Source organism: Hyaena hyaena, unplaced genomic scaffold (assembly GCF_003009895.1).
Source record: "Hyaena hyaena isolate Hyena2069 unplaced genomic scaffold, ASM300989v1 scaffold_750, whole genome shotgun sequence".
Classification (NCBI taxonomy): Eukaryota; Metazoa; Chordata; class Mammalia; order Carnivora; family Hyaenidae; genus Hyaena; species Hyaena hyaena.
The window spans coordinates 410868-427968 of NW_024081385.1; the positions used below are offsets into that span (position 1 = coordinate 410868).

Genomic DNA, 17101 nt, shown 5'->3' on the forward strand with positions numbered 1-17101 from the left:
AGCAACATTTTCTGTGGAACATCCGTCTGCCATGCTATCTATGTTTTTCAGATGTTTCCTTCCCAGTATTCCTTCTTAGTGGAAATTTCTAGGGAAGAGTCTTTGATTCAACATTTCACAGTTAATTCCTGCCCTCCTCCCTCCTGTTTTCAGATAATCTCAGACTTAAGTATTCCTTTATTTTTTTTTTTACTTCCCATTTGTCTTGCACAGCACTTTCACAAAAGTTGTTAAAGGATAAGTGGTTTTTTAAATTATTTTGCGTAGTGTTGGATACATATACACTTTCATAAATGAGGAATAAATAGTTAATATAGGTGTCAATTTATAGATCATTTACTGATCTCACCATTTAGTCTTTTAGGCCAAATTCATGTTATTGTTTATTACCCCTTGCAATGGTGCTGATACTAACCAGTTCTGACAGAGTTTCTTAACGTTCCTATACAAAGAGTGTTAGCATCTCCTTGGAACATGTTAGAAATGCAAAGTCTTGGGCTTGCCCAAGACCTACTTTATCTGAAAGGGTGGTAGAGAATAGGAGCAGCAATTGTGTTTTTAATAAGCCTGCCAAGTGATTTTAAGCATTCTGAAGTTTGAGAGCTATTACTTTACTAATGCAGTGTTTTCACTTACATTATATACTTCAATTTTTATAATAATCCTGTGACACTAGTGACTACCTGTGGACTGGAGGAAATAAGAATCAAAGAGATTTTTGTGTTTGTTCTAAATCACACTGCTCTTTAACAATGCTTCAAAGTAGAATTTTAGGTATTTTTGAAATAATATGTCCTTTCCTTTGAATACACCAAAACAATATGAGTTCCCTAAGCATTCTCGTTTTTTGAATGATGATTTATCTGAGCTTCCATTCTTTCATTACTTTTAATCATCATCTCATATGAAGCACACGGTCTTTGGCAAATCAAATAGCAATACCAGAACTCAAATTCACTTACTTTCTGTCCTAGTCCAGGACTGATTTCATTATATATATTTAAGATAAATGGCTTTTTAAACTAAAAACAAGTATATAAGATATTTTATATGTATTAATCTAACAAACCTCAAGTAAAAATATAAAGAGTTTTACAAAACAATTAAATTTTATCAATGTTGTTGGCTTGAATCTGTTGTTATAATTTTATTTTAATGGCACTTGCCCATTTAACTGCTGTTTGGTTACCAGTAGTGTTTTTAAGATTAATTTGGAGTTATTTCTGCCAAATGAAACAGTGCTGTCCTCTCTGTTAGTTATAATTTTTATATGAGTCTATTTAAATTAATTAACCAAATTAACAAACCATAAAATCAAGTATGTTATAGGACCTAAAACCTTGTAATAGCTTCTGTTGGAGCCTTTAAACAGAAAATTCTTAATAATAAAAGGAGTTTATTTTACTGAACAAGGAGTGATGGATCATTTAATAAAAAGAAATTGCTACTTTAAGTTGTAACTAATATTTCTCTTGGCTGCAGTAGAAAATAATTTGCAAAATGATAAGTTGACAAGTCAGACTGAAATAATTAATGAAGATTTAGGGTCATATTTTATTTTCCCTTATGTTCTTCATATCAACAGGATTTGCATAATGTGGCATTTGAATTATGGAGAATAGAAATCTGGTTGCATTATAAAAACCCATCTGGGAAATGATCCTGGGGCTATACTGGTTATATGAAATACCTTCACATTTCCTGATATTTTATATATATAGGTAAATAGAGATAGGTTATTAGGGAATTTTTTAAATCACCTTTGTAGTGGTGGGTTTATATATGTTTCCTTAGGCTTATTTTAATCAGGAGAAGAAAACTAAGTTGGTGGTCATTATTAACTAATTCCACACAGTAGTGCAGTGGTCATCTCAAAAGTTGTTACTAATTTTATTTTTAGACCTCATCCCTAGATATTCTTACTCAGTTGGTTTTAGGAGAGGACCCAGAAATCTATTTTGATGAGCACCAGCAGTGATTCTGATGAAGAGATCCTTGGGCCTCAGTGTAAGAAACTTTTGAAAGAGAACATACTTCTTTGAGCTAACACACTAAAATTACCAAGGATAAATATTTTAAATACTACAGTAGCCTCTTCCATCCATCTGCTTCCCGGCTTCTGTAGCCACGTAGGGCTCCTTACTAGTGATTCTTTCTCATCAACAATAGCGTAGCCATTTGAAGCCTTGGAACATATTTATCGTATCCCTGGTGCTTAGTACATTGTTTGGTACTCAGTAGATACTGTGTAAATACAGTGCAATGGATGAATGAAGGAGACCCACCAGCTCCATGTTTAGCATTCCTGTGTTATCCATTCTCCATGTGTTACTGTTTTTTCTCCCTCCTTAAATTGTACATGGGGCACCTGGGTGGCTTAGTCGGTTAAGCGTCCGACTTTCGCTTAGGTCATGATCTCGCGGTTCGTGGGTTCGAGCCCCGCGTCGGGCTCTGTGCTGACTGCCAGCTCAGAGCCTGGAGCCTGTTTCAGTCTGTGACTCCCTCTCTCTCTGACCCTCCCCTGCTCAAGCTGTCTCTCTCTCTCTCCTAGAAATAAATAAAAAAAACATTAAAAAATAAATAAATAAATAAATAAATTGTACATGCTCTTTATGGAAGGGACCATGTCTTGCTCATTTTTATATTTCTCCTTTTAACAATATTATACATGGCTGCTAAATCATAAAAATATTTGTGCTTATTTAATACATCATACTAGATTGTCATCTCTATGAGGGCAGGGACTTTGGCCTCTCTTTCTCCAGTTTTCTCAGAGCTTGATAGTGATTCTCAGAATTATCAGAAACATTTGAATGAATGAATAAATTAATTTAAAATAAATTCACTTTAATTGAGATTTTCTTAAGTTTAATATTAGGGGTTAGTGAGGCTTTGTGTGTGATAAACCTTATATAATAGAGGAAAAATCTGCCTTACCTTTTAAAAAGAAACTGTTGAAATATTTTTTGCAAGAGATAGAATGGTAGAATCTGAGAGAATCTGAACTGGTGAAGCTTCAACAGGGCATTATAGTTAACAGAACTTTCTATCTAACTTAGTATTAAACAGCTTATGTCAATAATGCTGAAAATATTACATTGAACTTAAATGGCAGTCTCTCAACATCCTATGAAATAAAGACATTTCCCCAGAAAGCTAGCAAACCTATCAAAATCAGATTTGGGTATTTTTTAGTTGAAAATAAGGAAAACAGAAGACTTTTCCAAGTATTCATGAAGCTTACTGAAATAAATTTTATTGGTATGCTCTTTAGAGGTATTCTTACAATCACATTTCTTTTCAAAATACATTATTATCAGCAAATAAGTTAAAGCTCTAGCAAAGTATAAAAGCTCAAGCTTTATATTCTTAATGGCTATGATTAACTGATGTTAAATCTCTCTAGATGACTTGCAATACTTGTTTTATTGTCTCCAAATGCTTCAGGAGATTTTCATTGAGGAATTTTGGGTCTTCTCCAGATTATCTACCCTCCTTAACTTTGAACACATTCCAAAAGAATATTAGTAATTTAAGCATTTCACTTTCTTCAGTGATTATTATCTATGATTTTACTCTGAATTTTAAGTGGCATCCCATATGTGGAACAGTTTCTTTGACAAGGTTATAAACCTAAGATGGTTATGGGTAAATTATAGACTGTGCACTCTAAATCTGTGTCACTCTTCTCCTTTCTGGCTTCTGGGAAAGTTCTAGCTTCTGAGAAAACATAAATAACAGATAAATATGGGGAGATATTTGAGAGAAAAACAAGAATTAGGACCCCTCCCCCCATGTTGCTGAGGTCTACAGGGAATACCATGGTAACTCCAGCAAGATCCAGAGGTCTCAGTTTGGTTGGAAGCTGCAGCTAGAACTTGTCTTAAGTCACCCAAAGCACCCACACTGCTGATTGTCCTTAGATTGCATGTTTCAGATTATAATTAAAATGTCAGAATTACTTAAAGATGCTTTATTCACATCATACAAAATCCAAAAAGATCAATCGTCCATATGAAAGAATAAAATGACTTTTGTTATACTAATGGCTCTTTGGGAAGACTGGGTTCAGCTGAATGTGGGAGTGAGTAAGTGGAAAATAAAGAAGAAAAGATATGAAGGAGAGAAAGCAGGCACTGATAGGCAGCAGATGCAGACTGCTCAATCACTCTCTTATTTTTTTTTCTTCAGTTGCATTGAGATTCTGCCTGGTGACTGTCCCTGGAAATACTTTTTTCCACTTCTCTTTGACAAAAGCACCCAGATATGTGACTTCTCTCTAATTCAGATTTCCACAGTCACTTTTTGAATAATTCCAAAGGAATGTAAAAAAAAAAAAAAAACGGAAAACTCCAGATGCCTCTCTAGAAGCATTTTTATCTTTAGCAGTTCCCTACACCCTATTTTAAATGGTTGTTCTTAGACATGATTTTGTCCAAGGAAGAGTGTTTTTATTGTTTTCAGTTTCTTTAAACATCTTTATGATACTGGAAATTTCACTGACTGTGGAGAAATAAGGCACTCATATTTTTTGTCCCCATAATATATGATTGCACTCATGAATCAAGTCTTCAAAAGAGAAAAGCACAAATTAAACTCCATGTTTTATATAATCCATTAATTTCAGTTCTGACTTCTGCCAATTTATAGATTAACAATGTATAAAGTCTTATTATTGAATTTTATTTAACTTGCCTTTGTCCTATATACACTTTGTTAAAACAAAGAAATGTTGGAAAATTCATAGACATGGTTATGTTTTGAAAAATTAATATTTATATGTGGTGATTTTCTTACTAGTATTAAACTGTCTTTTAATGAATTTTAGTATTAAATAAACTGCTTTCCTTTATTTTAGGTGATGGTGTTTGTGCATGCGCGAAATGCCACTGTGAGAACAGCAATGTCTCTAATAGAAAGAGCAAAAAATAGTGGTCAGATTTCCTACTTTTTACCGACCCAAGGATCTGAATATGGACATGCAGAAAAACAGGTAGGGAACAAATGATGGTAGGATATAAGAACTAAAACATATAATGTGCCAGATATTTTATATATGAAAGATCTATGGTCTTTAATTTCCAGGGAGTTGATTTTGTATATTTATCATGTTATAATCTTTACTTTTCTCTTGATATAATGATCTTCCAAAGGATCCCTGTGTGTGGTGTGTACAATTATCACCTCTATCTTTATGGTTAGAAATGTGTTTAGTCCTACTCTTTAAAATATAGTTAAAACAGAAAATACAGTTAAGTTCCATAAAATATGTTAAGATCTAATATGATTATTATTCTCTTAAAAAACTAATAGGTTAATATGTTTTAAATTTCTCTGTTTTAAATTCTAAGGTTAATATGGACAGATGAAAGCTGAACTATCAAAGCTCTTTTTAAGAATGTGAAAGTTTAGGGGAGCCTGCCTCACTCAGTCAGTAGAGTATGCAACTCTCGATCTTGAGGTTGTGAGTTCAGGCCCCATATTGAGTGGAGTGATTACTTAAAAATAAAATTAAAAAAAAAACGTGAAAGTTTGAGACCCGAAATTTTTACGACAAATGCCTTGCTACACAGTGTTTGCTCAAAGGACCTAAAAAGCTTGGGTTTTCTTTAGAAATGCAGAGAACCTCAGGCCCCATACCAGATTCACCAAATCATAATCTGCATGTCACCTCAAACCCATGTGTACATGATTTTATGTACATGGCAGTTTGAGAAATACGTCTTTATGTAATTTGAGTATTGATAATATCTCAGGATTTTCATAGAAGGTTTTGTTTAATTATGTGAGATAATAATTTAGATCAAGAGTGGATAGATTATAGCCTGAGAGCCAAAGGTGGCCAACTGTTGGGTTTGTTTTTTTTTTTAATTAAGGTTTTATTAGAAAATAGCTGGACTCCTTTTGTTGTTAATGGCTGCTTTTTTTTTGCACTACGAGGGAAGAATTGAACTATTGCTACAAGGACTATGTAGCCCACTAATAAACCTAAAATACTTACTCTAAGACCCTTTACAGAAAATGTTTGTGTGATTTAAAGCTATGATAATAAATTTCAAACAAAAAAGTCCATGAACATAAAATGACAGTAACTTCAAAGTTTTTATGAGCATAAGATTTAATTGATATTTACGGAACAACTGCTACCTGCCACACATTGTGCTGTATACACTTTCACATTTATCATCTTGGTAAGATGTACTTATTGTTATCACTTCACTATGAATTTCATCATTTTATGTTGATATTTTAAATTCTGAATATGACAATCTGATGTCAGTTGTTTTGAACATCAGATTCTTTCAATTTAGAACTATAAAATGGGTTCTTTTTTTATTTTTCATTTTTTTCCTGCTTAATAAAATTTTCTATTGTGTAACATTTATTAAACAGCTCTGTAGTCTTCCAGCTATTTACTAATTATGAATTTATGAGTGCCTTTAAAAATTCAGGTTGCATTCATAAGTCTTTCATTTCTTTGGAAATACAAAGCAACTTGATTGTGTTTAAAAGCCAAGCCTTGAGAGCCACCTTGTGGCTTTCTTATTACTTCATACCTCTCAATTCTGAGAGCTATTTATTGCTATTCTAAATAATGCCAGTTTATTATTTAATTCCTATGGTAATAGTGTTTAACACTTATCAGCTGTTTACTTATATCTGGCATTGTTTTTATTGCTTTATAGATAACTCATTCAGTCCTCACTGAACCTTTGACATAAGTTTATACTGTTATTATTCCTTGATATTATATGTGAAAGTAGTTTTAAAATAACATGAAATATTGAAAGATATAAAATAACTCATATAGAGACATTTTCAAATAATGTTTATTAAAGGCATTGTAAAAAAAAAAAATAATAAATAAGGCATTGTCACCAAACAGTTTCAAAGGTCACTATGCTAAAAGAAAAAAAAAATCTGGAGAAATGGAAAGTTTTAGTACAGTTAAGTAGATTAGATAATCTCAAATCATTTTTGTTATACTTTTTAAAAATATTTTGATTTGATATGATATCTATCCAATCCACCTATTGTTATTGGGTTTTTTAAAACCAAAATGAAATTCACATTCATTAAAAAGTACATGTTTTCAAGGAACATTATCCTGTTCACCATTATATTCTTAGGCTTTCATATAATGTTTGGCTGATAGTAGGTACCCCAGATTACTTTTTGGTTTTTTGCCTTTGTTCTTCTGAGACAAACATTATAAGAGACCTCTTATAAGAGAGCCTCACTTTGATTTTTCTCATTTGATCTGCACCACTGTTCTGTCCCTTAGAGATTCTTATCCCCACTTTATAGATAAGGAAACTGAAACTGAGAGAATAATTTTCTCAGAGAAGATCCTGTAACAAGTAGTAGAGCCATGATTGGAATCAGTCTGACTCCAAAGATTGCCCTTTTTACCACTCTGTATCCTAAGCATTCAAAACCAAATCCTATCTGGGACTTTCTAAAGCATTTAGGGCTTCGAGTCTTTGTTTTTTGTTTTTTAATAAAATGGAAGAACATTTCTTCAGTCTGGCCATATCCCATATTTCTGTTAGAGATTCAAAAAGCTGGCCCCTCTTCAGTGGATATGATTTTATAAAGTAATCTTTCTGAATGCATTATCGAAGCTCCAGAATTTTAAATTGTTTTTCTACTCCTAGTTGTTTCCTTCTTATTTCTTTAAGTTCCTTTTGAACTTGTATGGTATTAACAGTCTAGCAATTCTGAGGAGCTATTATCATGATGGGAGGAGATATTCCTTTCCATGTTTTTTTTGAAAAATGGGAAATTAAGTACTCCAAACATTAAAATAAAATTAGAAGGTAAATTGCTATGGTTGTACATAGAAACTTAGCCTCGTGACTCCTGTTGATGGAAACACAGCCAAATCCCTACCATGCCACATTAGTACTTTACCCTTAAGTGTTTAAATGTAACCATTTCAGTTCCTGACTTAGTGATTATGGTTTGTAAGAGCATTTCTTTACAGTTTTATTCAAAACTCTGTGTACTTCATTTGTATAAATATAAATACTTTATTTGTATTTGTATAAATAATAAGTAGAACTCTACAGAGGATATTCTCCTTTTCTTTCTGCATGTGTGTGTGTGTGCGCATGCACGCTCATGCACATGCGTAATAAGGCTATTTCTTTGCCTTAGCCATAGCTAAAAATTAGTATTTTCTTCCCAATAAGTATCAATATATTTTAGGACTCTTCATATCATTCCCATCTTTAATATAAAATTTACCCCCATATGAAAAACCTACTATATTTCTAAATTGTCCACTGAAACAAAATAAGGAAAGTATCCCAAGAGTAGCTTTAGCTGTGGAGATGAAAATTGCAGTTCTCTGGAGGTTGGGGAAGAGGGGAAAATGGGTGATGGTCATGTAGGAGGTCACTTGTTGGGATGGGCACAGGGTGTTCTATGGAAACCAACTTGACAATAAACTATATTTAAAAAAAGAAAGAAAGAAAATTGCAGTTGTCTATGGAGGAAGTAGTATCTCAGGAATTCCTTATGAGTCCTAAAGCAAGAGGGCACATTAACAAAAGCTCTGGTTATAATTTGACCTCCAGAAGCCCTGTGGCCTTAAACACCTAGATATTTCTTCTTCTTCTTCTTCTTCTTCTTCTTCTTCTTCTTCTTCTTCTTCTCCTTCTCCTTCTCCTTCTCCTTCTCTTTCTCCTTCTCCTTCTCCTTCTCCTTCCTCTTCTTCTTCTTCTTCTTGTTTATTTATTTATTTTGAGAGAGACAAAGACACCACGAGCAGGGGAGGGGCAGATAGAAGGGGAAAGAGAGAGAATCCCAAGCAAGCTCTCCACTGTCAGCACAGAGCCCGATGCAGGGCTAAAACTCACAACTGTGAGATATGACCTGAGCTGAAACCAAGAGTCAGACGTTTAACTGACTGAGCCACCCAGGTGCCCCACATAGACACCTAAATATTTCTGAAATTTACTTTTCTGTTCTATGAAATAATAATAGGGTAAATAACACCTATTCTGGTAGTTAACTATGTGAAACAAATGAAATGCTATATGAAATTATTTTGGAAACTAAACAGTGATAAAACGTTACATGTCATATTATAGAATTTTACTTTTAGGAATATATATTAATAACTAAATTTTAAAATGCTGAAAGAATAATGAACAATATGAATAAGTTTCCCTAATTTACCCTGCATATTTTTTTGCTCTCCTGTGCAAAGACACTTTCTTAAGAAACCATTATTTTCTGTAAGATAGAGCATACCTTAAAGGAATAGTAACAGCTTACATTTATAGAAGTATATCATTCAGGATGCAGATATTTTCATTATTAAGCCATTATTTTCAATTATGATTTAATTTCAAGTTGAATGAGTATTTCAGTTAGAATCTTCAGATTCTGTTTCACTTTCAGTCTAAGTCAAATAACTTCTTTCCTTAGGGACAAGTTTTTAACAGGCTGTAAATATTCTAATTGTGGGATGGGTATTCCCATTCCCCTGTACAGTACTTTTCTGACTTATGGGTACTAATATCTCGTTGGATTTTTTACATATATTAGTGATATTAAGAGTTTTTCTTACACATAGAAGTGGTTTACCATGCAATAGCCTATTGAATATAGTTATTAGGAATTTCTATTAAAACAGAACCCTATGAAAAATCCAGTAATAATATGTTCCCTCAAGTTATCTCAAGTATCATTTTTTAAACTTTTTATTATTATCTAAATCTACCAAATATATCCTTGTTTTCTTCCATAGGTCAACTTTAATCTTTGCCAAAATTAAAGGAATTTGACTTTGATATAAGTTATCTGATACTCAATAGCTTATGTATTACTGCACTGCTTTAGCAGTTTTACAGTCAGTATAGCCAAATAAAATTAGAATATTCTCTTCCTGGAATAGATGATATCTATTAGCTAAAGACAGTAGCAGGTTCCTGGAAGCCCTCTTTCTCTTATTTTTTATTCTAAACATATGTAAAATATTTATTTTCTCAGAGTTCATTCTTTCCTTAGCCTTATTCTGTTTTCAAAAGGAAGTAACCTCCTGTACAATAAAGGCTTAGGATCCACACAGACCTGAATATTAATATGGACTCAGGCACTGTAATTTTTTTTAATTTCCTTGAGCCACAATTTCATCATAAACAAAGTGGCAATGATACCTATATCTTAACCTTTTTCTAATAAGTGAGGTAACATATGCTGCCTAATACATAGTAAACACTCTGTAAATGGTTTACATATGTACTTTGAAGGAAAAGAAAATGACTTTAATGAATGACAGATGTAACAACATTTAAATTTAAAGGTTTTGGACAACAAAAAATAATACCTTGAATTGTAAAGGCAATAACAGGTTGGAGAAAATATTAGTAACTACATCTTCATATGTGGATCTACATCTTTATATGTGTGCTTATTAAGTTTAATAACTAAAACATAAAAATTTCATAAGTAAATGGGTAAAGAGAAGAAATAAAGGTAAATTGGAATAAAAAAATATTGGATAAAAGCATGCAAATTCAGACTGTATACTCCTAATCCTAATAAATCTTCAAAAACTGAAAATGATAATGCCCATTTCTAAAAATGATTCAAGGATTTGGTACATTTCTAGGTTTCCTGTGGAAGCGAACTTTTCAATCCTTCAAAAAAAAACTTTTTGGTAATATATATTAAGAGCCACACTTCCTTCCAGATCCTTTAACCTTGAAATTCTAAACCTGGGAATCTTTCCGAGGACATATTAAAAGGAAAAGTAACATACACCAAGAGTTTTATTTTAATACATTATAATGAAAAAATGCAGCATAAATATCTAACAGTAGGGGAATTTTAAAGTATGAACAACAATTCAATTAAATATTATATACCTGTTGAGAACAAGTATTTTAGAGTATACAATACATCCAGATCTAAATTAACATGTCAATTTTAATTGATCAAATTTCTTCTGCCACTGGAGTTTCTTTATCATTAAGACATAGTGTCACAGTGGATTTAGAAATACATACATAAGGAAAGCAAAATATGGTAAATAAAGTAAGAGAAGAACAAACAGTTCATAAAAAAAGAAGTAGATTAGTTCAAAACAGTGATCTTGTATTTCAGTATGCAGCAATAAGGGTAGGGTAAGGGGTATTTGAAGGAAAGAAAGAGAACGTGGGCAAAGGAAACCACTGGATCTATTTAGACAAATATAAAAGTGTTCTCTTTTCACTATAATGTATGATCCATGAAGGGCTAGGCACATAGATTTTGGTCAGAATGTGAAGGACCTTAAATTACATGCTTAAGTGTTTGGACTTTATGTGCACTGAGAAGCTTTTGAAGATGGTGGAAGAGACAAGTTATATGACCAGAAATCGGGTGCTGAAAAATAGGACTCATTTTTCTCCAAGCAGGGGGGAATCCCATGGGCTAGGCATTCATTTCATTGTGTCTAAAATATGGATCGCTTTGAATAAACAAGACTCTTTTTAAGGGACTTAGAAAGCAACATTGGATTTTTTTCCCTTATTTCTTTTGTTATTACTTTCAAGTAAATTTTTATCCCAGCAATTTTTGTTCCTGTGCTTAAAGATGTATTTTAGAAGCACCTAGTGAATTTTTTACAAATTTATATATCTTGTTAAGTAATCGTGCTGTTTTAGAAAACTATGTTAATTGGAATATTGTTGTTCTCTCATTTGAAAATACTATAGTAGGGGAAGCACTCTGAAGACATATAGATTAAAGAACTAAGATTATTAAAATCCCTAGAGATATAGAGATTTATTTTGATAAAGTTTTAAAGATCAAAATTACATTTCACAGTGTGATTTTTTTAATGTTATTTCAGCATTTATGGCCAAATGGATATTAAGAATGGAATTTTAGATGAGATTTCACTTTTGCTAATTAAGGCACTGTCTCTGGAATACTAACTTAATTCTGTATAATTCGGTTGTAATAATATCAGGGTAGCCTCTCTGGGTACCAAAACCATCTTCAAGGGCTATAACATGGACAGAGCACATGGTACTACTTCCTTTCTCCTACATGAACAATTAGCACAGCCAGAATGACATGAAATTTATTATGGGGAGTTAGGATAGTTTGTGTCCACATTGTGAATTGATTATGAGCCTCAAACTGTGTTTAGTGATGGTCACTCAGTGAATATTTAGTTAATGTTATCTAGTTACCAGTGACTGTGGTAGATCAATAAGCATCAAGCTAAGTAAACTCTCCCGTCAACCTGTTTAGAGTGGGTTGAGGAGGACACATGTTGTATCAGTCAAGATTCAGTAAAGGAAACAAACCACTCTTAGTACATTTTAAATAGAAAAGAATCTTGGAAGAAATTAGGTACTTACTAATGTTGGTAAGATTGGAGAAGTAGAAGTCAGGGAGCTACCACTGGAAATGCCTAATTTAAGAACCAGCTACTGTGATAGTGATCTAGCAGTTGAGAAACCACATCTGGTGCTATGTATGTCTTTTCACCATTCATGAACACACTGGAAAACCAAATTTTGAACATGTAATAGATCTATTATAATTTTCAACCCTCATTTCTCCAAGATCTTGCTTACCAGAAAAAGATAAAAGCAGGAAGATGGTTGTCTTTTAACCTCCATCATCCAGATCTTGCACAGTGCATCTAATTAGCAGAATTGATTTTTGCATCAAGTATTCTGACTACAAGAAGTCTTAGAAATAAAAGTTTTACCTTCTGACCCATGTAATACAGGAAGACTTATTGAAGAAGCTGATTAATTCTCTTTGCTTTAATTGAGAATGGAAATATATTTAGGAAGAAAGAAGTACCTGCTCCTTTACTCTTATGGAGTTTATGTTCTGGAAGGACAGAATGATTAATCAGCTAATTAAATAATTTATTTTAATTGCACTTGTAATAAATAAGAGGGATAAAGTTGCTAAGGGAAAATAAAATTAAGGGATCTGATCTAGACTTAGGATGTTAGAGAAAGCTTGGCTAAGAAAGTGACACTGAAGCTGAGATTCGAAGGTTAGGAGGTTACAAAGCAGTGAACAGCAGAAAAATGTTCTAGGAAAAGGATCTGATACAGGAAAGCAATAGCATATTGAAGGAAGTGGATAAAAGTCAAAATGAATAAAATATAGAAAATAATGGGGAGCAGCAAATGGCATGTTTGTGGCGTAAGGGGAATCTATATTGTAAGCAAAGACCAGATAATGAGGACTTTGTAAATCATGTTACAGATTTGCTGTTTTATCTTAAAAGCCATGGATTATTATTAGCAGAGTTGAGGAAGGTAGGGGGCATGATCATAAGATTTGTGTTGTTAATAAGATCATTATACATACAGGCAAGGCTCTAAGAGAATATTGGGAAGACCAGTTGAAGATGTGGATTCATTTGTTTCATTGAGAAACAAAATTGCTAAGACTTAGTAATTAATAAGGTATAGATGATTGAGGAAGAGATCTAGAGGTTTTCTGGTTTCTAAAGATGTCTGGTTTGCATTATTGTGTAGGTAATTGGGTCATTTATGAAGAAAAAGAATAGTCGAGAAGAGTTTGTTTGGATGAAAGGGTGCATATCTTGAATTGTTTTTTTTTTTAATAGTTTATTGTCAAGTTGGTTTCCATGTAACACCCAGTGCCCATCCCCACATGTGCCCTCCTCCATGCCCATCATCCCCCCTTCCCCTGACCCTCATCCCCGTCAGTCCTCAGTTTGTTCTCAGCATCTTGAATTCTGTTTTGATATGCTGAGTTTTTGATGCCTAGATACTTAGAGATGTAGAGTAACCATTGGATAGATATATGAGTCTGGTATATCAGAAGCACAGCCCATTTTGGAGTAGGAAAACCACGGAGGTGGGTGTGAGAGACAAAAGAATACAGGATGAGTTTCGAGGAGTTTTAAATATTTAATGATTAGGTAGAGCCAGCAAGGGAGCCTCTAAGACATTGTCTTAATCCAAGGGAATATACCATCATACAGGCCAAGGAAAGAATGTTTCAAAGAGAAGGAAGTGATCTTCCATACTGAGTGCTGCTGTGAGTGGCCAAGTAATATGAGGGCTGCAAAATAATCATTGTACTTAGCAAGATGGAAGATATTGGTATTATTTAGAGCTTTTGTTGTTGTTCATTTAGTGGAAAGCAAAATATAGATTCAGTTGGCTGATAAGTATAAGAATAGAAAATTCAAGTACATTGATTTTGAAACACTAATTTACATAACAGTAAAAGGGATGATAATCTAGGAAATACGAGGTAGTATTCTGAGGGGTAGACATATTATTTTCAAGGTGGAAGATATATGTTTGTATTTTGTAGCAGCTATTCAAGAGAGAGTGAAAAGGGATTGAAATCAATTAATTATTCATATAGAAAATAAAAGGTACTATAGATGAGTCCTAAGAAGTAAAGAGACATGAAAACCAAAGAATAGGTAGATTTTCCTTATAGAGGAGTTAGGATACTCCTGTTATAACAGGAAGATTTAAAAACTGGGTTCTGATGCAAATAGGTTTTAGGTATAAGGCAAGAAAATGAGGGCTTTATTCTGGTGTATTGTATTTTCTTTATGAAGTAGATATTAAGGGCATTTTCAGAATCAAGGGTAATAAGATGGTTAGAAGTTTGTGGAGGAAAAAAGAAGTCTAATATAAACCTTGAGAGACATGTAAAAATAAATTGACTATAAAGACATTTCAGAATTGCTGTCCAGTGTTAAGGACTTGTTGAGATTGTGATCATGGGTTTAGAGTGGTCTTAAGTTGCCCTGTAAATAATTTTTCTTACGCACTAGTCATCCTGGATTATCCAAGTTTGGCATTTTGCCAGTCAGATATGACAAAGTGGACAAAAAGTTTAAGACATTGGCAGGAGTGTGATTAAAATGTTGAGCTCTGCTCTCTAAGCAGGAGAAAGAATAAAGACTATTGTGGAAGGGTAGGAGCAGTTGCTGATGATGAGTAGAAAGAAAGCAGAGAAATTGTGAACTAAGTATCATTAATGATAATAAATGGACTTAGAAAAATTAGTTGGGCAAGCTTGAAATATAGGAAACTTTTATCAGAAATTGAGATGCTTGTACTAATGATTTTGGAAGTGGTACAGTTGTAGGTTGATGACAAAGTCTAGAAATAATAATTGATATGGTTGAAGTGGGACAGAGATGTCATTGGAAATCAGGGTGTCAAGGAACTGAAGGGTGAGTGTTTTGGATGTCCACATGAAAAATATTGTCACCTAGGATGATGACAGGAATTGAATTCGAGAGAAAGACTGGGAGCCATAGGTATCAAGTCCTCATTGGATAAGGTTAAATAACAGGTGATATAGTCAGATAGGCTAAACCTTAAAAGGGGAGGAATTTTTACAACACGTGAGTATCTAATTGACTGGAAATGGTAATGGGGAACAGAGATACCATGTCTCACCACTTGACAGGGATGGATGGGAAAGAGGTTCCATAGAGGAGAGTGTTTCAGTTAAGATATGGTGATGTGATAGAAGAGGTTAATATAATTTGCTATCACCGTGTGGCAATTCCAGAGAGTAGAGCAAAGAATTTCATACCCTAAGGTGGAGAAGTAATAGAGAAGGTAAGTATTTGAGTCAAGAGCAAAGAAATACCAAGTATCATGGGGACCAGTTTAATAGAGAATTTATTCCCCATTACCTGTTCCTATGCCAGCTGTCAGAATCAGAATCTGAAATTAAGGCCCTAAAATTGTTAACATGCTCCTCAGAAATTCTGATCATAGTCAGTTGATCTAGTGAACAGATGACTAATGGACCTTATCCTGAGAACAGGGATGGGAGAGATGATGGATTTCCTCCTACAGCCTCGTGAAGGAAAACCTATTACATGACTTGGTACAGATGTCAAAGAGCCAATTTTAGATGCCTCAGAGAATGTTTAAAGTCAAATAAGATCTTTGATAGAGAGAGAAAGGTGGGGGAAGTTTGCATGTATATTTCTTAGATCTCTAAACTCCTTTGTCAAAAAAGAACCCAGGTATTGGTTTATGTTCCTAAGTGAGCAGGTCCACTGTCTCATGCTAATTATCTTTATAAACTTTGAATAATAAAAATAGTCCTTACTGAAGATGAGGATTTTTTTGTGTTATTAATAATTCACATTCACTAATGATTGTGAGAAAGAATGAATGGCATCATTTGGAGGAAGATATTTGCCTCCTGGTTAAATTTTAGTTTTTATAATGGCAGTTAAGTTATTCTTCCTAATGGATTTGATATTATCCACATTAAAGCATATCTCATCAAGGTAAATTACCTCAGAAGGCTTACAAGTGTCACTGTAAATTAGTTATGCAGTTTTTGCCATGCTTTTTCACCAAGGACTTACATCAAAACTGAAGTTCTTATATTGGCTTCTATATATTTTTTGTCTTACTGGAAATTTTTAAAATTTTCCTTTAATATCCTCAAATGTTTGTTGTTAGTGATTTTTTTTTTTCTAATCATGTTTTTAGTTCCTGTGTTTGTTTTAGTGGATGTCAGCTTTGGGAAGTGATTACATTTTTGCCTTTCTCATTTTTATTTATTTATTTAAATGTTTGTTTTTGAAAGAGAGAGAGAGAGAGCAGAGGGAGGGGCAGAGAACGAGGGGGGGGGGCAGAGGATCCAAATTGGGCTCCGTGCTGACAGCAGAGAGCCTCATGCAGGGCTCAAACTCACAAACTGTGAGACCATGGCCTAAGCTGAGGTCAGGTGCTCAACCAACTGAGCAACCCAGGTGCCCCTAATCTTACTCATTGTAAAAAGTACTCACACTGATTTTCCATCTCATGGGTAGGAAAAAGATATGTAAGGGCATGGAAGGAAGCCTGAGAGAAAAGAATATAGTAACCTCTGTGTGCTAATGAATTATCTTAGCAGCTTGTCATTCCATTCTAATTTTACTGACTATAAAGCCCTTTATGGGAAGTTTATTTGTGAAAAATGGAAATATAATATCTGAGGAAACCAAGCTTAAGCAGTTCTTTTTTTTTAATGTTTATTTTTTGAGAGAAAGACAGAGCATGAGCAGGGAAGGGACAGAAAGAGAGGGAGACACAGAATCTGAAGTAGGCTCCAGGCTCTG

At 33.5% G+C, this 17101-nt stretch overlaps 1 protein-coding gene across 1 annotated transcript in view; it reads left to right on the forward strand.

Annotated features, from left to right (window-relative positions):
- ASCC3 (activating signal cointegrator 1 complex subunit 3) overlaps positions 1–17101 on the forward strand; it is a 332522-nt gene that overhangs the window by 170785 nt on the left and 144636 nt on the right. Inside the window, exon 14 of the mRNA XM_039218367.1 lies at positions 4859–4993. Within this exon, the coding sequence (XP_039074298.1) occupies positions 4859–4993 (135 nt within the window). The remainder of the gene's footprint in view (positions 1–4858; positions 4994–17101) is intronic.